Raw genomic sequence first — 22,694 nt, 5'->3', positions numbered from 1 at the left:
GTCTTTGACCATATCTTGCAAATACCTCTACCCCATCTACATGGTTCTTCAGAGGTATATTTCCCATGAGATTGTCTCCCAAGGAAGTGTTGTGGTGTGCTGGCAGCCAGCTGAGCAGAGTCAGACAGTGAGGAGGTTGGGGAGGAACTTGGGCCAGTCCTGGGGGCTGGGGAAAGCTCGGTCGAGGGCTTTGCATGAGAGGCAGAGAGGGGGCCAAGGCCATCTGATAGTTATGTGCTGCCTCCGGAGTCTGACATCAGCGAGGCAGAAGAACAGAGGGAGCCTGTTCCCAGTGTGCGCATGCGCAGAGCTGCCAGAAGACAGGACCAATTAAGAAAACAGGGTTGACTTGGGAGTAAGGCTTGGAGATGATTGGCCCCTCCCATAAGACATAAAAGAGGAGCGAACGGGACGTGAGCTTTTGCAGGAAGCAATTAGTTCATCTGGTTGGTTCAAGCTTTGAAAAGTTCTGTTTGACTCTGTGCCAAGTTTGGCCTTGCCCTGCGTTTGGCAATTAGTTCTCTGGCAGCATTCCAAGGGAGATAAGGTGGGTGTTTATAAACATTCCCCTGAAAGACTGTTTGTGAAGCCTTGCGGACTGGGAATGACAATAATTCACAGCCATGTGAATAAAAGAGGTTTTGCCAGGACTAAGATTGTGCTTTCTACTTTCTAAGGAAGCCTAGGTCAGAACAAGAAGTCTGATCAACTTTGGAAGCGGTGGGAAACGGTCACTCCCCCATTTGAAGAGGCTGGGGTCTGTCTGGCCCTTGGTGGCAGCATGGGGGGGGGGTGGCTGTTTCCCACCACTTCTGTTTTATTTTTCAGGGTGTGTTTTTTTTTCTGCAGGGGGGCGGGAGACGCCTGTTAGCTTTGGAAGCCATATTAGGCCAGAAGCTTCCATGCTGCCACCTTCTCATGTGTGGGAAAGTAGGAAGGGAGATTTAGTAGAGGGAATGTAGTTAGATAAAATAGTATTCTTCCTTTCGGTCAAGGTCATGGCGATCCTGCATCTGGAGAAGGAGTGGTTGGAGTGATGTCTCGAGATGGGACGGATGGTGATTGGAGCATGTGATCGACTGAGGAGTGAGGGGATGGTTTTGGGGGTTTTGATTTACTGAGGGAAAACCCGAACCTCTCAGATTCGGGTTTTCCCAAGATGTGCTGGTTTACCTATTCTAGTAAATAGAACTTTGAAAAATGCTTGCTTTAGAGTTTTAATTATTTATTTATTTTATTTTATTTTATTTTTATACCGCCCTTCTCCTGCGGACTCAGGGCGGTGCACAGCCGAAATAAAACATAACATATAAAATTTAAAAACAGTTTAAAAAACAATTAAATAATTTTGGCCCAGTAATTAAAATAACCCAATTAAAACCAAATTCAATTAAAACTGAGAGGATGGGATCAAGCCACTTGGGAGTTGGGGGGTTTTCTGGAACGCTGACATTTGGTCCTGGATGGGCTGCTCACCGGAAAAGTTCATATGAGGCTGGAGAAAGGCATGAAAGAAGCCAACATGGATCTCCTTCAGCAGAGGTTTGTGAAGCTCTTTATGCGAACGCCATGAAGTATCTGAGTCTTTCCCTGTTTCTCCTACCCCCCAAACTCACTTACCTTGCTCCTTCTTGAATTCATTTTCGCTCATGAACACTGGAGCCATAAGCTCCCCAACTGGCGATTGGATGGATAGGTAGAACTGGCGGGTATGTGTGCTGGAGACAGAAAACACAGCAGCCAAACTGAGCTAGCATTTAACAGTGTCTAGAGAAATTAACATTATTTGCCAAATCACCACTAAAACTCTGCAATTCGTCTCTTACAACCGCTGTTTTTTCCCCTTCCTATTCTTTTTACCGGTTTCCTGCTCCCATGTTTAAAATTCTTTTATACTGTTGGTATTTTAGAACGGGGAAATTCTCTGTATATAACTTTCCCAAGATCCTGTAAGGAGGTTTTGTTTTAAGTATACGTTTCCAAACTTGGAAGACATGCAGATGGATGAACTAATGGCCAGAATTCTCCAGCCAGCATGCTTCTCCTGGGTTGAAAATTCAGGGAGTTGAAGTCACATTGTGGAATAGAGAAACATCAGCTTAGACTCAAAATGATATCTGCCATTCCACAGCTCAATCAGTATTTTGTTGGTTTTTCGACAGCACTTAAAACTCACACCTGCTTCTAGACAATCGTAAGATTTGGTCACTGTATAAGCAATTCTTCAAGACCATCTCTTGCCAGCTGAGATTTTAAACTTTTCCTTCTTCTATCACTTTCTCAAACACCTATTTCATAAAAAAGCGATATTTAAACGGAAAGCTTAACGGGAGAGCTTAGTCACGAATGCTGCTTTATTGATGCTTTGTTTTTCCCAACCTCTCTGGGATGATTATGATTCAGCTTGTGACTCAGCAGGCAAAGAGGACAAAACTTTGAACCCTGGGCTGCCAAGACAAGACAAATGCAGCGCTGGCAGAGAAAGCTGGGGGGGGGGGGGAAATGACCAGTAATCCTTCAATTGAGTCCAACATTTCTGTTGTTGAGTGAGACATTTATATGACGCGGGTTTTGTTCCATTCCACGACCTTTCTTGCCACAGTTGTTAAGTGAATCACTGCAGCTGACAAGTTAGTAACCCGGTTGTTAAGTGAATCTGGCTTCCCTGTTGACTTTCCTTGTCACAAAAGGGGATCGCAGGACACTGCAGTCGTCGTAAATATGGCCCCAGTGGCCAAGGGGCTGAATTTTGATCACATGACCATGGAAGAGTCTACAAAGGTCGTAACTGTGAAAAACGGTCATAAGTCACATTTTTCAGTGTCTTGAGACTTCGAACGGTTACTAAAGGAATTTTTATAAGCCGAGGACTACCTGTATATGTAACATTTGGATGCGATCACCCTTTGGTCACCCTTCTGACAAGCAAAAATCAATGGGGAAGCCAGATTCACTTCACAACCAGGTTACTAAGTTATCAACTCCTCACAACTTGCGGAAAGAAAAGTCGTAAAAATGGGGCAAAACTCATTTAACAAATATCGCCCTTAAGCAACAGAAATGTTGGGCTCACTAAGTGGCCTTAAGTCAAGGACTACCTGTATAATCAATCAACTGAACTCATTGGGACGGGGAAGACTTCTGAAAGCAATCAATTTTGAGAGTGCCTGTAACCTCCTCACAAAGCCCCAAATGTGTCCACTAATCCCCCCAATGATTGCTGAGTCCTAGTTTGGACTGTAATTACGGGATTGATTCCCATCACAGGTGGAGATGCCCATCCATTTTTAACACAGGGCTAGGCAAATCCTCATGGAGGATTGGACCAATCATTGACCTTCAATGGACTCTGCAGACTTGTAATCTGATGGCTTGGTTGCTACCACCACAATCAGAATAAATTGCTGGAGGGCAGCCCTGAAAAGCAGACACATTACCTTTCCCCCTCCCCTTAAGGTAAAGGTTCCCCTTGCACATATGTGCTAGTCGTTCCCGACTCTAGGGGGCGGTGCTCATCTCCGTTTCAAAGCCGAAAAGCCAGCGCTGTCCGAAGACGTCTCCGTGGTCATGTGGCCGGCATGACTCAACACCAAAGGCGCATGGAAAGCTGTTACCTTCCCACCAAAGGTGGTCCCTATTTTTCTACTTGCATTTTTTATGTGCTTTCGAACTGCTAGGTTGGCAGAAGCTGGGACAAGTAACGGGAGCTCACCCCATTATGCGGCGCTAGGGATTCGAACTGCTGAATTGCCGACCTTTCGATCAACAAGATCAGCCACTGAGCCACCACGTCCCTTTCTCCTCCCCTTACAAACTTCCTAAATCCATCTAGTTGGCATCTGTACGATACCAAAAGTAGGACTTGGTAAGTTCTTGATCTCTTGCAGCAGGACTCATCCTTCAGTTTTTCAGTCCCATCTGTCCTGTATAGGAAGTTGGGAAAAGCACAACCCTGCAGCAAAAGGAACTACAGCAGGTACTCACCACAACTGGAAACTGGCCACCTGGGTAGAGTCACAAAAGTCTATGCCCATCACCACACTGACCGTTTCCCCAGGGGCCAGAGACTCTGCAAGCGGAGGGAAAAAAGAGCCAGAGAAAGATGTTAGAGGTGCCATTGTCTACACTGTCAGGTTCCGATGTTATCTCAAATAAATTTCATTCTCAAACACAAAGTCTTTGATGAAATCTCTCATTTATTGAAGAATAACCATCTAGTCCTGAACTCATTTGCAGCCGAAACTGATCCTCTGATCCCAAACCCCTCCCTTTCCGTTCCTCAAATCTTAGTGTCTCATTGGCCATCTTCCAAGTCCATCTTTCATCTCGGCTACTTCAAGTCACAGGAATTCCCCCCTCCCCCCATCACCTAGGTGACGTTATCTGCCGGGGAAGAGAACTGGGTGAAAAGCCAAGCTACTACTTCTAACAGGTTCTTTCTCTTTCATTTTTTTCCCCCACTCATTCATGTCAGCGCTGGGGAAATCATAGTTTGGAGCGCTGACATACACCTCTACCAGACCAGGGCAACGAAGAGATTTCCTCAGCTCTCAAACAGCGTGCAGTGAAGCATGTCAAATGGCCAGAAGCAAGCCTAAATACACTGGAATAGTTGCATTTCTTGTCCACAAATTAAACACACCGCTAGCACTGATTATGTTGCCTAGTTAGGGTAATGAAACGTCTTGCAAGAAAACAAGCAAGCTCAGAGAGAACCAAGGAGCCCTTAAACACATGGGCTAAAATGCTGTATTCTCCGACGTGGGATTTTCCACGTAGACAGAATTATGACTCCATCCAAATTAGAAAATGCTGGGAACCGTGCTTTCAATCCACCAGGGAGCAACAGGTTATGGAAGGGTCCTTTCATTAGCTTGGCCAAATGATCACTATCTATAGAACAGAATATCTGTAGCTCAAATCGAACGGTGGGATCCTTGGTGCTCTCTGAGCTTGGTTGTTTTCTTACACTACCAAAAGATGATGTCATCTAATTCAGTCGTCTGCAAGAAAACCACCAAGCTCAAGAGAGTATGAAGAATCCCCAGTTCTCCTCCTTCTCTTCCTCCACTTCCTTTTCCTCCACTCTGCCAACCCCACTCTCTGCTAGCACTGATGAGGTTAACTAGTTGGGTCATGAAATGTCTGCAAGAAAACAACCAAGCTCAGAGAGCACAGGGAATCCCCAGTTCTCCTTCTCCACTCTAGCACTGATGAGGTTACATAGTTGGGGCAAGAAATGTCAGACAGCACCAAGGGCCCCACAGCTCAACCTAAGCTACAAATATTCTCTTCTATCAGTGATCAGTATCTCCTAAAGGTAAAGGTAAAGGTTCCCCTCGCACATATGTGCTAGTCGTTCCCGACTCTAGGGGGCAGTGCTCATCTCCGTTTCAAAGCCGAAGAGCCAGCGCTGTCCGAAGACGTCTCCTTGGTCATGTAGCCGGCATGACTCAACGCCAAAGGCACACAGAACGCTGCTACCTTCCCACCAAAGATGGTCCCTATTTTTCTACTTGAATTTTTTATGTGCTTTTGAACTGCTAGGTTGGCAGAAGCTGGAACAAGTAACAGGAGCTCACTCCATTACACGGCACTAGGGACTCGAACCGCTGAACTGCCAACCTTTCGATCGACAAGATCAACCTCTTAGCCACTGAGTCACCATGTCTCTTCAGTATCTCCTAGGCTCACCTATCGATGCCTCCCTTCCCAACACTGTTCACCATTTATCCCAGAAAAAGCGTTATACACACATATCCCGTACCAATCTCCTTGAACTCCTGGATACGCATGCCTGAGAGAAGTTTGGGCTCAGTCACACGGATGTTTTTCATTTCAGTTGCCATGTTATTGCAAATCTGGATCTGCACAGCTACCATGCGAGGGTCAGGAGCAAAAGGTTGCCGGCTGAAATAGTATTCCACTGAGAGTCCTTCTCCGGTCATGCGATGCAGCAGCTCGTATTTCTTCACTGCCCCAAAGACGGGACTGATCATCTACAGATGGAAGAGCAAAAGAAGAAGAAAAAAAAAACATCAATTTGACGCCATCAAATGGGAACACAAAATTAAAAAACATCTCTCTTCAGAAATTACTGCGTTTCTAAGGATAAAAATAATGATCTCTATGCCCGATTGGTTTGGGGAGAAATCTATCTCCTTTTAGAGATGTACCATGTTTCCCCAAAAATAAGACCCTGTCTTATATTTTTTTGAACCCTAAAATAAGCGCTTGGCCTTACTGGCATGCGCTCAAAAGCCCGATTGGGCTTATTATCAGGGGATGTCTTATTTGGGGGGGAAACTGGGTAGTAGCACCTCTTTACAAATCAGCAGCTATCAACCCTAATGAAAGAAAATTCCGAGGCTTGGATTTTCTCAAAGTTCCATTTTATTAGAGATGTCATATTGGCACATCTGGGAAAACCCGAATCTGAAAGTTTCCAGGTTTTTCCCACCCAAAAGAAAGTTCAAGTCCCTGCCCAGCACCCACATGTCCATCTCATGATCCAATCAGGCACCATCCAAGACTGGATATGCCTCCCAGTCACCTCATCACAGCTGCAGGGCAAGGTGTCCTTGACTCTCTGAGAAGAGAATGTTATTTTGACTACTTATCACCCATACTCTAGACAATCCCCCCTCCCATTTTCCCACAGTAGAAAATATGGCAGGCCTGAAGGCCCAGATGTAAAAGATGGCTTCCAGGTCTGACACTAGAAGCCAAAGAAGCCACCAGAATGACCGTCAGCATCTCAGTAGGGTTCTCAGATGTTCTTCCCAGTCCTATTTGCTATGGATTGAACCTGGGATAAGCAAGGTCATAATGCTGAGATCTCTCTCTCTTCCTTGCTCCATTTCAGGTCATAGACTCCACACCCAAGAATCAATTTTCTAACAAGCAAAGCCAGAAAAAGCATCTTCATACCTTTAACACTTAGGCGCAGAATTATCCTAACTTGAGCTGTCTTGCAGCCGTATCAATAAAAGAAGAGCAATGCATAGTGGTTAGTACGTTGGAGTATGTTGTGGTCCGCCAGCGGCCAGCAGAGCTGGCAGCAGATTTGGACAGTGAGGAGGTTGGGGAGGAATGTGGGCCAGTCCTGGAGTCTGGGGAAGGCTCAGACGAGGACTCTGCATCGGAGGCAGAAAGGGGGCCAGGGCCATCTGGTAGATATGTGCTGCCTCCGGAATCTGACATCAGCGAGGCAGAAGAACAGGGGGAGCCTGTTTTCAGTGCGCGCATACACAGAGCTGCCAGTAGGCAAGAACAGGTAAGACCAAAGGGGCGACTCGGGAGTAAGGTTTGGAGATGATTGGCTCCTCCCATAAGACATAAGAGAGGAGCAAATGGATGTGAGCCTTTGCAGGAAGCGATTTGTTTATTCTAGTCGGTTCAAACTCTGAGAAACTCCGTTTGACTCTGTGCTCTGTTTGGCCTTGCAAAACTAATTGGCAATTAGGTCTCTGGCAGTGTTTCAAGGGAGATAAAGGTGGGTGCTTATCAGCATTACCTTGAAAGACTGTGGCAGACATCTGTCGGACTCTTCACAGAATGTTTGTGAATTATTACGGGCTGTGAATGACCATAATTCACAGCCATTTAAATAAAAGAGGGTTTTTTTGGGACTAAGCATGTGATTTAAGCTTTCTCAGGGAGCCTAGGTCACAACAGAGTAAATCTTGTGAAGTTCAAATTCTAAGGTCCAATCTCAACTCAATCGAGCTTGACTCTCGTCCCAGTTTTAAAAACATGTTCTATCTCACAAGTAGAACTGTAAACGGGACTGTAAATGGATGGACACTACATTTGCTTCTTTTTGATTATTAATAGCCTTTAATGTCTACCTTTCCAAACCAGAATCAGAGAGGTCACTCACAGCTGTAGTCAGAGAAGTGTCGGTCAAGGTGAGTCCTTCCAGGTCGGTCACGAGGCTAGAGGAGAGAACTGGGCTGCTGGTAATTGGCTGCAAAGATGGGGGTGTGACTGTGGGTTGAAGAAACGGAAAACCAAGAATCAATATTGTATACTTCAAGACCGAGTCAAAGTTGGGGGAGAAAATAATGGAAATTAGACCAGACATGGTTGAGAATGAAAATGGTTTAGAATAGTCACTCAATGCAAGCTAGATAGACTTCAGCACCATGGACAGATCTCATAATTTAAATAGCCGCTGACAGCCATCCCTAAATTGCTACTGAGATATTGATGTGTCTCCAAGACATGTTGAGTAGGTAATAGTCAGCCATGGATACGTTATAGATCCATGAAGGTGAAGGTGGAGGCGGGGATACGACTGTGTAATTAAATGCTTCTGCATCAGGAATGGTTGATCCACTAAGCCAGGGGTGGGCAATTGTGGCTCTTTTACAACCTGTGGATTTCAACTCCCAGAATTCCCGAGACAGCTTGGCTGCACTAAGCTAAAGGTCTCCAAACTTGTCAACTTTAAGACTTGTGGACTTGAACTCTTAGAATTCCTCACCCAGCAATGCTGGGAGTTGAAGTCCACAAGTCTTAGAGTTGACAAGTTTGGAGACCCCTGCACTAAACTTTGGAGCCCCTGGAGAAGGAAGTCTCCCATCATTCATGGAAACAAGACAAGTTTCCTGCAAAGGAAGGAACACAATGAGGGGGGAAAATAGGTACAGAAGAAGAACAAAAAAAAAAAGCCAGATTTATGGCTCTTGGACATATCGTGAAACAACCACCTGGAAGCTCATTTAAAGCAGCCTCCCCCAAGCTCACACTTTCCAAATGCACAGACTTCAGTTCCTACAACATTCCAGCCAACGCAGGCATGGATAAGGGTTTGAGAAGTTTAAATCCATACATCTACCAAGTGCCCAGACTACAGAAAGCTTGATTAAAAAGTAATAAAAGGTAACCCAGAGGAATAGTCCTAGAGAAGGATTAAGAGGAAGAGAGAAAGATTAAGAAGGAGGCTCAGAAGAAGGGTTGGGTGAGGGATGCTTACAGTCATCCAGATCAAGCAGAGAGATCTCCTTTGATCCTTTCTTGGGTGTTTTAAGAGGAGGTTTCCTGCTGGAAAGCTGAAAGAGAAAAGACGAAAGGAAACAGAAGTCCGAGATGGAACTACAACTCCAGGCAGGCCTGATGGGGTTGGGAACTGTACAGGTTCTGAACATCAAACGAAATTAGATTAAACTGGAGACGTGCTCAATGAGAGAGTTAAATAATATGTTTTTAAATTTATTTATTTACTTACATCCCACCTTTATTATTTTTATAAATAACTCAATGCAGCGAACATATAAAACGCTCCCTCCTCTTCCCCACAACCACCCTGTAAGATAGGTTGGGCTGAGAGAGGGACTGACCTAAAGTCACCCATCCAGCTTTCATTCCTAAAGCGAGGCTATAATTCACAGTCTCCTGGTGATTGATTCAAGGCCACCCATCTGGCTTTCATTCCTAAGGCGGGGCTAGAACTCACAGTCTCCTGGTGATTGGCTGAAAGTCATCCAGCTGGCTTTCATGCCTAAGGCAGGACTAGAACTCACTGTCTCCTGGTTTCCAGCTTAATGTCTTCCCCACCAGACCAAACTGTTCTTGCATGAACCTGGTGCCCACATTTTTCATCCATCCCACCCTTCTCGTCCCTTACCAGCTTTTTCTTCTTGGACTCCTCCGGATGAGGTTCTTCCGGTTCGGACTCAGAATCCGATTCGGTGGAGCTACTTTCAGACAAGCTGTCCTCTTCGGATGAGGAGGAGGTCGAGTCTTCCTTTGCTCCCTGGGGGGATAGCTTTTTCTTGCTCCTTTCCTTTCCTCCTCCTCCTCTTCCTCCTCCCTCTTCCTCCTCACTAGCATTTAGAGGAAAGAAATAGAGAATTGAAACATGGGTCGTGTTGTGACCCAGGTCCACGTAGTTAATATTAAATGCAAAACAGTTCCAAAAGACCAAGCAGATTTTATTAAAACAGCTGAGAATTAACTCATTCTCAGCGTGTTCCAAATTAAATGAAAGCAAAGTCCTCAAAACACCATTCTTTAGTTTATCTCTGACCTTGGGATAATTAGGCAAACTGCCAAAGGCTTTTCTTGGCAACAGTTCAGGAACAGAAGATGCTGACAAGGAAGAAATACAGAGAAACAGGAAGCCAATCTCTCAACGTTGTTTTCCGGCAAAGAGGCCAAGAGCCATTGCTGGTCTTTTAAGCCTTATGGGAGGGGCCAATCATCTCTTGGCCTTACTCCCGAGTCGTCCTCTCTGCTTTAGCTGCTCCTGCCTTCTGGCAGCTCTTCTCATGCATGCACTAAGAACAGGCTCCTCCTGTTCCTCTGCCTCTCTGCTGTCAGCCTCTGGAGGCTCCGAAGTCCACGCATCACTCCCCGATGGCCTTGGCCCGATCTCTGCCTCCGACGCAGAGCCCTCATCCAGGCCTTCCCCAGCCTCCAGGACTGGCCCCTGTTCTTCCTCAGCCTCATCGCTGTCTGACTCTGCTGCCAGCTCCGCAGGCTGCTGGCGGACCACAACAGGTCGTCTCATTACTTGTTGAGATGGTGGACATCTTTTCCAAGTCCACATTGCCCAGTCATTGGCTCCGAACTCCACTTTGAATAGAGCTGGAAGGGATCTTGGAGGTCTTCTAGTCCAACCCCCTGCTCAAGCAGGAGAACCTATATTATTTCAGTGGCTGTCTAGTTTCTTCTTAAAAGCCTCCAGTGATGGAGCGCCCACAATTCCTGAAGGCAAGCTGTTCCACTGGTTAATTGTCTTCACTGTTAGGGAAGTTTCTCCTTAATTCCAGGTTGTTTCTCTCCTTGGTTAGTTTCCAATCATTGTTTCTTTTTTTTAAAAAAAGTTTTTAACTTTTATTTCTTATACACATATTGTAAATGTACATTCTCTTATCCATAATTGATCCTACATACATACATACATACATACATACATACATACATACATATAAATACATACATACATATAAATCAAATTAATATATATATATATATATATATATATATATATATATATATATATATATATACACACACATATACATATTTTTCTAACAAAAGCATAAAAATAAGACTTTTTAATTACATTTGGGGTTGCTCTTCTACCCTCTTTTTTCCCTCTTTTCACAACAAACCTTCTTCTTCTTTCTTTCCCCTCCGTCCCTCCTCTCCTACTTTCTTCCTCCTCCTCTCCTTTCCTTCCCTCCTTCCCCTTCCTCTCCCCCACTCCTCCCCTCTTTCCCCCCTTTCTCACCTTCTCTTGCCCCCCTATCCTTTCTTCCTCTTCTTCCCCTTTCTTCCGTTCCCAACCATTGTTTCTTGTCCTGCCCTCTGGTGCTTTGGAGAATAATTTGACCCCCCTCCTCTTTGTGGCAACCCCTCAAATCCTGGAATACTGCTATCATGTCACCCCATGTCCTTCTTTTCTTTAGACTAGCCAAACCCAAATCCTGCAGCCATTCTTCCTATGTTTTAGTCTCCAGGCCTTTGATCCACTCCAGCTAGTGTGCAACCATGTGATTCAAGCCTCATCTCTTTTTAAGTGCCACGCAACAAATATTTTTTTTTTAAAAAAGGGTGGGCTGCATTTTGGACTTTGTGGCCCAGCCCAGGTGGCAGAGGTGACTTCCCAAACTTCTCCCCGTTTGTCTGCACCCAATGCCAGCCTCGCCCGGTGACTCTACCTGCCAGCGCTCTCCTCCAGCAGACCTTTCCGGGGAGTTTCCCTCTTCTTCTTTTTCTTCTTCTCCTCCTGCTCCTCCTCCTCCTCCTCTTCCGACTGGTCTTCGCTGTCTTCCTCATCCTCTTCTTCACTGCCGGATCCCGATCCACTCTCACTTCCGCTTTCGGATCCACTCATGGTCTCAGGCTCTGTAAGCCACAAAAAGAAGAAGAGAGAAGGAGTTTGAGGATAGCTATGTTCTCCACCTTGAGTGTTACTGATTAAAATAATAAAGGCAGGATTATTTAAAAAAAGTCGATTTAGTAAATAGGAATAGTACTCAAGACTTATATACCGCTTCACAGGGCTTCACAGCCCTCTCTAAGCGGTTTACAGAGTCAGCCTCTGGCCCCCAACAATCTGGGTCCTCATTTTACCCACCTCGAAAGGATGGAAGGCTGAGTCAACCTTGAGCCTGGTGAGATTTGAACTCCTGACTGTGGGCAGAGTTAGCCTGCAATACTGCATTCTAACCAGAGGGAGGGAGGGAGGGAGGGAGGGAGGGAGGGAAAGAAGGAAGGAAGGAAGGAAGGAAGGAAGGAAGGTAGGTAGGTGGCAATAGCACTTAGACTTATATACCGCTTCACAGTATTTTGCAGCCCTCTCTAAGCAGTTTGCAGAGTCAGCCTATTCCCCCAACAATCTGGCTCCTCATTTTACCCACCTCAGAAGGACGGAAGACTGAGTCAACCTTGAGCCTGGTGAGATTCGAACTGCCAAATTGCAGGCAGCCGGCAGGCAGCAGAAGTAGCCTGCAGTACTGCACTCTAACCACTGCGCCACCGCGGCTCATAAATATATAGCCCCTGGTTTCCTTTACAGGTAGTCCTTGACTTATGACCGAAATTGACCCTGCAATATGGCTGTACGTTGTGACAGTTATTAAGAAGGTGATCACATCTAATTTCGTGATTATTTTTTTTGCCGTGGCTGTTAAGCAAACATGGCCGTTAAGTGGGCCCAGGGTTTGTCATGGGGCATTTTTTGCCGGAAACAGGAAATAAATGTCAGTTTCTAGCAAAAATGCCATCAATCGTAATTTATGCACCCGTAGCTGTAAATGTGGGCTGGTTGCCAAGTACTCAAAATGGGGGTCATGTGAGCACAGGGATGGGATGGGGTCTCCGGCCATCATAACGTTTGAATCTGGGTCGTAAGTGGCTTTTTCAGGGTCTGTTATTACAGGTAGTCCACGAATTACAATTCATTTAGTGGCCATTTGAAGTTGCAACGCCACTGAAAAAAGTGACTTATGAACTCTTTTCACACTTATGACCGTGGCGGCATCCCCATGGTCACGCAATCAAAAGTCTGGTGCTTGGCAATTGACTCATATTTCTGACGGTTGAAGTTTCTCGGAGTCATGGGATTCCCTTTTGCAATGACAAGCAAACTCAACGGGGAAGCCAGATTCACTTTTTTTTTTTGGTAAAAAAGTTTTTTTTTTTTAAAGACAAACAAACATTTAGTACATCATTCATTTCTTCCATGTGACCTCTCCAAAAACTCCTCCTTTTCTATTTATCTCTATCTATCTTCGTTCTCACCAAGTCCATTACAAAAATTTTCCACTAATAGAACGTTCTAGTTGTAACATTTTTTTATCTATCTCTATTAAAGCTTATTTATATCTCTTTTCTAACCAATAGTAAATTGATTCCATATCTTAAAATATTCTGAGTCTTCTCTTTCTTTTATCGTCATAGTTAATCTGTTCATTTCTGCACAATCTAAATTTTTTTTTAAATTACTTCTCCCTCCGATGGTATATTCTCTGGGAAGCCAGATTCACTTAACAACCGGGTTACTAACTTTAACAACTGCACTGATTCACTTAACAACGGTGACAAGAAAGGTCGTAAAATAAGGCAAAACTCATTTAACATCCGTCCCGCTTAGCAACGGAAATTTTGGGCTCAACTGGGATCGTAAGTCAAGGACTACTTGTCCTTCAAACAGTTGCTAAGTGAAGAGTCATAAGTGGAGGACTGCTTGTGCTCAACTGAAGCCCTCCTCCGCCATTCTCACCACTGTCAGCAGATTCCGTCGCTCCCGATTCTCCCTCTGAATCCGAATAGAAGGGTTTCTCCACCTTCTCCTTCCTCTTCTCACGGCTGGTGCATTTGGTCCATTCCGGGACCTGGATGGAGCCATGATGTAGGAAACATCATTGCAAAGACGGAACTGAGCACGTCAAAAAAACCTACTACACAAAGGAGCAAAGAAAACGAGACTCGAACACCAGAGACCGGGCTCGGTTTCACGCAGTGGATTCCCTGCACGGATATTACCTCGGTGCAAAACAACCAAACGAGTCAGCATGCGGGAGAGGAACATTCAGTGGCATCTCTTTGGTTGCAGCTGGTAGTGCATGTACGCCGTTGAGCCCACGAGAGGGAAGAGGCATGCATCCTTATCAGAGGGGGTCTAGAAGATGTTCATGGGATGCAGCCCTCAAGAGTGTCAGCTAAGGTGAGAGAATCTGAGTGATGAGGCAGAGAAGATTGCGTATTTCTGCAGATTGGCATGACGGTCATGCACTAATAGCTGCGCGGCAGGAGCTCTGAACAGCCATAATTCAGTGAAATTTCAATTTTAGTGGCCTGTGCATACGGTAGACATGGCATGCAACGGACCAAATTTCCACAACAAAACTTGCAAAAACTCGGTAACAAACGTGATTCAATCCATCCTGCCTTTAATGGACATTGGGGAAGATCTGGAGACCTCCCTCCCTCCACCCCATCCGTTAAAATGAGATTTCATTGCACCTGAAAAGCAGGCGTGTTCAGAGTCCAGTTCAAATTATGCCTCGAGGAGGAAAAACCTGAAGTTCTCCTGATGCTGCTGGACAGCAATTCCCAGCAATGGCCACCTTGTAGTTCAGGAACCTCTGGAGGTTTACAGGCTCCTCACCCTTGCTACGTTTTTACTCCACCCAGCCTCCCTTCAGAAACCCCAAATCTCTTCCCATCATCTCCTAGCCTAGTTCTTTTAACTCAGGGCTCTCCAAATGTGACAATTTTAAAACTTGTGGACTTCAACTCCCAGAATTCCATGCAGGCTGGAGAATTCTGGGAGTTGAAGTCCACAACTCTTAAAAGTTGCAAGTTTGGAGACCCCTGTTTTAACTGTCCAGGATAGATTTTTGACCTGCAGCCACTCTTGAAAGATTTTCTTGGGTTTATGTGTCTTAATTTAGATCAGAGATGTCCAATCTTGGCGACTTTAAGACCTGTGGACTTCCAACTCCCAGAATTCTGACACTGAACTGAAGAAGCTTCTTGGATGAGAAGCAAAACCTCTTCAAGGAAAAAACAAAAACAAAGAAAGGAAAGTCCAGTTGCCTTTTGAAAAAGCACCTTTGTGACAACTATGACCTGGAATTTCTATCGATATCCCTCTCTGATCTGCTATGAGAATGGAAATGTGGAACGCCTTCACTAAGAGAGGTCCTGTAGCTTTTATAAACATGTTTTCAAAATAAATCCACGAGGTAAATCTGGGCCCTTTTTTTTTAGTCCATCAAAAAGTATTTTCAATCTTTAGGATTGAAGTCCTAACTAGCACACAGTCAAGAGATGCACAGCACAAGGGAGAGAAGCTGGAAGAGGAGGAGGAAGAGGAGAATGGAAAAGCATCAACTATCACTGCACACACAAGCTCCACCTCTTTGGGTCCACCCAGTAGCCCAATGTGGCTTCCTCTAGGATCAATGAAGTCTTCCTAAAAAAATAAGCATGGGGTGTAGGAACCAACCTTTCACCAAAAAACAGAACAATACATACCACGGGATAATGCAAGCCCAGTAACCTGTAGAAGGTACGGTGGCCTCATCTGCCACAATGACTCTTGTACAAGTCAAAGACTGGATCATTGACATGTTGACACCCAATATTTTCAGAATATCAATGAGCAGCACCGGTTTCAAAGGATCCCCACATCCCATCATCAATGAAAGTGAAGGCTAGTCCTACCTCCACGTTGCGCACAGAGGGGTCTGGAGCTTCACTTGGCCAATCAGGAAGCTCCTGGTAGCCCACCGCTTTTGCATTGAGGAGGTGTGAAAGGGAGCCCAGCTGGAAGTGGTCACGATCTGGAAGGAAGAAGGCAACCGGCAAAGTCCAACCCGTTTTGAAGGCCATGCCACCATGGTCCTTCAAAGGTTCCCGTATTTTTGGCCCGTCGCCATGCCTTACCTTTGAAAGAGGACTCCAAAATGGGAGCAGGCTTTTGTGCCAGGAAAAGCTTCTTGGCGTACTTGCTGAGGGCACCGCTCTTCTCCGTGGGCACAATGAGCTGGCGGATAAAACGGGCACGATCCCGAATGTCATAGTTCTGGTCGTACTTGGCCAAATTCAGCACGTACTGGGTCAGCAGCTTACTCTGTAGGTGCCACAGCAATGTGGCAGAGAACAAAAAAAGAAGGAAGTGATGGGTCAGTCTCAAATTACTAGCTGGGCACTTTGGGCACAATAATTCCTCGCAAAGTCTTACACCAAAGGCTAGATCAGGGGTGAAATCCAGCAGGTTCTGGCGAACCGGTAGCGGAAATTTTGAGCAGTTCGGAGAACCGGCAAATACCACCTCTGGCAGAGTGGGATGGGAATGGAGATTTTGCAATATCCTTCCCCCAGGAATGGGGAGGGAATGGTGATTTTGCAGTATCCTTCCCCTGGAGTGGGGTGGGAATGGAGATTTTGCAGTATCCTTTCCCTGCCACACCCACCAAGCCACACCACACCACGCCCAAGCCACGCCCACAGAACCGCTAGTAAAAAAAAATTTGGATTTCACCACCGGGCTAGATATCGGGAGATTTCAATTACATACATAAATATTATAAATAAAATTAAATTTTATGTAATAAATAAAAAATAAAATTATTAAATATAATAAAGTTAGAAGATCTTCCAAATGTAAAACATTAATAATTGCAAGGGAATTATTTTATATCATTGGAACGTGGATTTTCTTCACTTCTTCCAGCTCTTAATAGCTGAACTCTCCATCTGGAATTCTTTTGACTTTATTTTTAAAAATATATGCCTCCCCCTTGCAAGGATCTCTGGCTTTGTTAGGATAAAACTGTTTCTATTTGTTTTTTTCTTCTTTCCATCTGCTAAAACATGTAGATGTTCCCCCTTAAGGTTGGAAATGGATTTAAGTCGCAGCTGGACTTTCAAATTGAGTGAATTAACTCTTCATTTATTAGATTAAATATACAGTAGCTGGCCTGTCCAATAGTTTCTGGACTTTTTTTTTTTTTCTTCAAAATTTTCTGGACTAAGGATACCATCTGAAATTTGAACCCTTGATTGGAAAGTTGTTACGTATTAAGAGGGCTCTTTTTTGAGATAATTAACTATCATCCTAACATGTGAAATAGTTCCAATATAAAATATGTCTACCTATATTTTGTTTTACTTTGTAAGTTAGGAGGCATTTGATATGTATCTCCTTGACATGTCTATGACAGAACCTTTAGATATCAGCCTACACTACCTGGTTATTTTTAGAAATGACCTTTGTTAGGATAATGATTTAAGAGCTGACCAGCTGCTGCGGTGATGTAATGCTGGAAATGAGTCAGCAAGGTTTTTGGGCTGATATCACTTTAAGAGCCTGTAATAAGAAGTGGCCCTGTTGGGGCGTATCTCTCTCTCTCCATGTGTGCTTCTGTGCTGTAATTGCTGATTGCTGTTTGTTTAAGGTCTGACGTGTATGTATATAGTCTTTGTAGATAAAACCACTATTTAAATACAAGCCTCTGTTTACTGTATTCGCTCCTGGGTTGTCTCACATAGTCACACTGCGCGCACTCTGATAATCTTACCTGCTTAGAATTGGTCAGATAAAGTTTGGCTGCCAGATTGATGACCTGAAGCTTCACAATGTCCTCTTCGCTGGTGAAGGACTTGGCCATCTTGCGCAGAACATCTGGGGCAATCTTGGGCACATGTTCACAGTATTCACCAATCAGCCATAAGATGCTGGCCCGGGCCATGGGAACCTATACACAAAGGAAAGTGACATCTGGGCTTTCTTCATCCTCTTACGGTCCATCACATGCCACCCAAGTAGAGGCCGGAGATTCCTCTTCCTCAGCTCTTGCTCAAACCTGGATGTTATCTGTCAGCTTGGCCATATGCTTGATGATCTCACTGTGTTGAGATGGCTGCATCTGTAGAAGCTTCTTAATCACCACGACTGATTCGGCCACCACCAGTTCTAAGTAGGATGATAGAGAAAATACAACGGTAGACATAAACCAGACCAGCTCAACTCTTGGAGAAAATGAGATAAAGGTCTCAGGAGATCTGAGAAAGCCATCACAGGCAACTTCACAAGACTTCCTCTCGAGAACATGGCAATGAGTCAGATACCTGGCCTCCCTTTCTTAACCTACGACCTCAGAAACAGCACAGGATTCTAGTTTCTGGTTTAAATGGGGATCATCTACATCAGGGGTGTCAAACTCAAGGGCTACAGGCCGGATCTGGCCTGTGGGTGCTTAAATCTGGTCTGCGGGGCCAGGCTGGAAATAGCAAAGGACCGGCCCGTGGTGCCTCTGGCAGCCAGAATGAGGTGCGGGGGTGTGTGTGTGCATGCAGCCCCCGCACAGCCCGTTTTCGGCCTGGATGGCCTCCTGCAGCACTTTGCCGGCTGCAGGAGACCATTCAGGGGTGCGGGAGTCTTGCACGCCCCCCCACATCCCATTTTGGCTGGCAGGGAGCTTCAGGAGGCGTCCGTCCTGTCTCCCCCCTCCCGGCCGGCCCACAGCGGAGAACTACAGTGCTGTTCCGGCCCTCGAAGAAATCCAGTTTGACACCCCTGATCTAGATGGATGCAGTGCACACCTGAGATCTAAAACTAGACCTCATCACCTCCAGAGCCCCTTTGAAAGTGGCCACTAGTTTTCCATTTCCATGTGTGGGGGAAAAGGGCCATTTTTAATGGAATTGGTGGAAGGATGGTGGGAAGGGAGGCTATTAATTACTGTTGTGGTCTAATTCAGGGGTGAAATGCTCCTGGTTTGCCCGATCCGGTAGTGATGGAGGCTGGTGGTTCGGAGAACCGGTAGCAAACATCCCTGCCCCCCCCAGCTGCTTTTAAAAGCATTTTTTCTACAACCTCTTCGGCCGAAAAAAATGCTTTTAAAAGTTAAAAAAAAAAGCCTCTGATGATCACACGCTCAGCTGAGATCATCAGAGGCTTTTAAAAGCATTTTTTCTACAACCTCTTCAGCCGAAGAGGTTGTAGAAAAAAAAATGCTTTTAAAAGCCTCTAGCGATCCCAGCTGAGTTGCCTGATCGTCAGAAGCTTTTAAAAGCATTTTTTCTGCAATCTCTTAAGGTTGTAGAAAAAAAATGCTTTTAAAAGTAAAAAAAAAAAAAAAGTTGGCCACGCCCACCATCACATTACCCACCCCGCCACCAAGCCACACCCACAGAACCGATAGTAACAAATTTTACATTTCACCACTGGTCTAATTGCACTTGAACTCTTTTTTATATTGATAATATGCCATCCAGAGTTTCATTGGTGTGAGTTGGGGGAGGGGAGAAAGATTTCAATTTTAATCAATCCATCCATCAAAAATATTGCCTGCATCACAGTGCTATCCATTTTTTGACCTGGTTCCATCATCTTTGGAGTATAACCACACACAAATGCACACGCACAAACACACACACACACCAGAGTGCGTCCTGTGATTTGTCCACATTATTGCAAGACATTATGTCGATTTGAAGAGCGTGATCTCACCATCTCGGTTGGAGAGCAGCTGAACGAGTCCGTTGAGACACGTGTCCCGAACTCGGCCGATATTAGTGGCGCAACGGCCAATAGCCTGGATTGTGGCTGCCACAAAGTCTTTATCCATGCTCCGGATGTAAGTCTGCAGGAAGAGAAGGAACAAACATCTTGCCCAACGTATCCTAATCCCATCTGTATCCTAAACCCAATCCTATATAGGATTGATCTAGCCCAGTGGTTCTCAAACCTTTCCTTCACCAATCCCCCCTTTAAATACCTGTTGTGGCCATGAACCATGGCCACAGACCCCCAAAACTTAACTCAAGATTTAAATAACATTTCTTCAAGACTTCGCGGACCCCCTGTGACATCACGGCCCTCTATAGGTCCGTGGACCACAGGTTGAGAACCACTGATCAGGTTGAATATTCTCCTTGGAGCTGAAACAAGTTTTCTTCCATAGAAGGGGGAAAAAATCCTAACAGCTGGGAGTTTGCTTTGATGTCTAGATTAATTTCGTATTTCAAAAGTAAACGTACCACAGAACTTAATTCAACCCGAAAATCCTTCCTAGACTACAATTCAATAGATGGATTTGTACCACATCTCAAATGCCTTGCTTCTTTCGGAATATGTTTTAATTTTATAGGACTTCTAAATTAGAGGTGATTTTTTAGTAGCCTGGACAGCATTTATTACAGCTCACAATTTTGTTTTACATTTTATGCTTTGCTAGCAATGTTTCCTGGTATTTAGGCTTGCTTTGAACTTAATAGCTTAATAACAAGCTTTAAATCAATATATTTAATTGGTCACAAACAATTCATGATATACTGAAACATTATAATCTCTGTCAATAAATTATTGTATTTTACTCCTTTATCCCTTCCCTTTTTAGTATTTTCTTTAAACATTTTTAATAAAAATATATCAAAACAAAAAGAATAATTGCTTCAGATAGAAAAGTTCATTATTATATACATTATACCCTGAGGTGGAAAATCACCCTGGGCAACAATTTTCTATATATTACCTGAAATTCCCGCAAAATGGTAGAAATGTTTGTTTCGTTAGCCAAGTTGGTCAAAACTTCCAGCTGGCAGGATAGGAGGAAAAAAGCAGAACAGGTGAGGTTTAAACATCTTTTAATATCATTGCTTCTTTGAGCATGCAGAAATGCAAGCAAATAATTAGAGCTAAGCCAAATAAAGATTGGCAGTTAGGCCACAGCAAAATTAAATAATAGGAAAACTTGAAGAGAATTTGCTAGCTGTCCTCTAAAGAGAAAAACTAAACAGCCAACAACGTGTTGGGGACACTAGAAAGTTCTTCTTTTTCATTCATTTTTGTCCTAAATAATAAACATGGGGTAAATCTCACTATTAGGTTTGTAGCTGGTGTATGATTATGCATCTCTTACTTAGATATAGTCTGCTTTTTGAGAGGACACAAAAAGACCTTAAGCCATGGTTCAATAAGCCATGTGGCCCGTTTCAGATGTAACATTCAGCAAACCATGGTTTACTAATGAACATAGCTGGGTCCATCCATCAGTTTAGGATTAGTGAAAATAAGTCACATTAGGGCTTTGTACCCTATATAATTTTCATCATAGATTAACACCATTAACATACAATATTGTCAATCTTTCACTTTTAATGTCTTTTTTTCCCCATCTCTGCTTTAGTTGGTAGTTTTTAATATTGAAAAGGAAAAAAAGTGTTATTTGGAAATAGATACCGTATTTTTCAGAGTATAAGACACACTTTTTTTCCCCTAAAAGAGGCTGAAAATTTGGGTGTGTCTTATACTCTGAATGTAGGTTTTTCTAAGCTTTTTTTCAGCCCTAACGAGGCGCTAACGAGTGAAGCAATCTATGCTTTGCCTGCTCCCTCCGACTCTTAGCTGTGAAGCTTTTTTTCAGCCCTAACGAGTGAAGCGAGCTTCCCTGCTTAGCCTGCTTTTCTCATTGCTTCTCTCTCCAAAGATCAGCTGTGCTTTAGAAGCTGTTTTTTATCCCTAACACTCAAAACCAGCAAACTAATGTGCTGAAGCTGACCAGACTAAGGACGCTAGCCAGATGAATACCTGGTAGGCAGAATTTTTGTTTCCTATTTTCCTCCCCAAAAACTAAGATACGTTTTATACTCCAAAAAATACAGTATATTTTTGGGGTACGGGATATCCAAACATCTAATATACCTTGAGGATTTTAATCTGGGTGGGATCAGTTGATCGGATGTAGAAGCTTTTGAGGTAGGGCTCAAACATTCCCTGGAGAGGGAGGAGGAGGAGGCGGCGGAGGAGGAAGAAGAAGAGAGAGAAACAGATTCAGTTAAAAAAATCTGCAAGGTTCTCTGGGTTTCTAGAAGTCAAAAAAGATTCTCTTCGGGATTTATAATTGCTCCCTCTCTGACAAATGGAATAAGTGGAACGTGACAGACCTCCATAAAACCTGGGCCCACATTATGTGAATAATTCCCACCTAGAAAAGAGGCACTTACCCTACGCTTGATGGACATGGTGGCCACATTCTGAAGCACCACATATTGAACCTCACTGCAAGACAGAGAGACAGACAGACAGACGGACAGACATTAATCAGGTTGGACCGTCTTGAGATCTGTTTTCATCAAAAATAGGGTTGACCTTAGTTTGTCTAAGAATTTTGGTGAATATCTACTTTCCTTCAATCAATTATTCTCCAGAAGTGATGGAATTACAACTCCCATTTCTAGCCAGCAGATAGGAGTTGGAATACCTGTGTACTACAGTGCTAGTTTGAGAAAAAAATTATTAAACTGATGGCTATATAACTGATAGCAACTTAACATCTACAAATAGTATACTTTGGGGAAGTGGAGATGGAAAAAAGGGAAAGAATGAATGGACTGGAACCTTGTGAGGGGGAAATGCCTGGGACATTGAAAAGAGCCATCTTATACTATAGTATTTTGTCCTTTCTAAGGGACATCCAGGTTCCCAACATTATGACAAAACAAGACGCAATCCAGAGTTGTTGGAAACTGGCAGAAATGCCCTGATTTGGTCACTTTCCTTCAGAAAAAGGAAAATGAGGTTCTGGGGCTGTAGAAAGTGGGAAGGAAGTATCTGCAGACCTGTGGCTTCTCAGGAGTCGCACCAGGGCCTTAGCAATGACCCCAACTTCAGCCTTGGGAGCAAGATGGAAGTAGAGCTGAGCAACTGACATCACCACCTGAAA

At 44.3% G+C, this 22,694-nt stretch overlaps 1 protein-coding gene across 11 annotated transcripts in view; it reads right to left on the bottom strand.

The window, feature by feature from the left end:
• AP3B2 (adaptor related protein complex 3 subunit beta 2) overlaps window positions 1-22,694 on the bottom strand; it is a 51,909-nt gene that overhangs the window by 5,054 nt on the left and 24,161 nt on the right. For 4 of the 11 annotated variants that reach the window (XM_060689444.2, XM_087878194.1, XM_087878192.1 and 1 more), the window contains exons 9-26: window positions 22,591-22,688; window positions 21,976-22,030; window positions 21,674-21,745; window positions 20,505-20,567; window positions 19,481-19,613; window positions 17,832-17,941; window positions 17,547-17,723; window positions 15,910-16,096; window positions 15,688-15,806; window positions 15,380-15,436; window positions 13,739-13,850; window positions 11,673-11,859; window positions 9,632-9,830; window positions 8,981-9,056; window positions 7,883-7,989; window positions 5,768-5,999; window positions 3,985-4,069; window positions 1,621-1,718 (exon numbers count right to left, since the gene is read on the bottom strand). In XM_060689444.2, the coding sequence (XP_060545427.2) occupies window positions 1,621-1,718; window positions 3,985-4,069; window positions 5,768-5,999; window positions 7,883-7,989; window positions 8,981-9,056; window positions 9,632-9,830; window positions 11,673-11,859; window positions 13,739-13,850; window positions 15,380-15,436; window positions 15,688-15,806; window positions 15,910-16,096; window positions 17,547-17,723; window positions 17,832-17,941; window positions 19,481-19,613; window positions 20,505-20,567; window positions 21,674-21,745; window positions 21,976-22,030; window positions 22,591-22,688 (2,167 nt within the window). Of the gene's footprint in view, window positions 1-1,620; window positions 1,719-3,984; window positions 4,070-5,767; window positions 6,000-7,882; window positions 7,990-8,980; window positions 9,057-9,631; window positions 9,831-11,672; window positions 11,860-13,738; window positions 13,851-15,370; window positions 15,437-15,687; window positions 15,807-15,909; window positions 16,097-17,546; window positions 17,724-17,831; window positions 17,942-19,480; window positions 19,614-20,504; window positions 20,568-21,673; window positions 21,746-21,975; window positions 22,031-22,590; window positions 22,689-22,694 lie in introns of all 11 variants that reach the window. The other 7 variants (XM_060689445.2, XM_087878195.1, XM_060689442.2 and 4 more) reach the window with 2 other exon arrangements.

The sequence above is a fragment of the Pantherophis guttatus genome, chromosome 13, assembly GCF_059756535.1.
Source record: "Pantherophis guttatus breed Tessera chromosome 13, ASM5975653v1, whole genome shotgun sequence".
Lineage (NCBI taxonomy): Eukaryota > Metazoa > Chordata > Lepidosauria > Squamata > Colubridae > Pantherophis > Pantherophis guttatus.
This window is presented reverse-complemented; position numbering and strand designations above follow the sequence as displayed.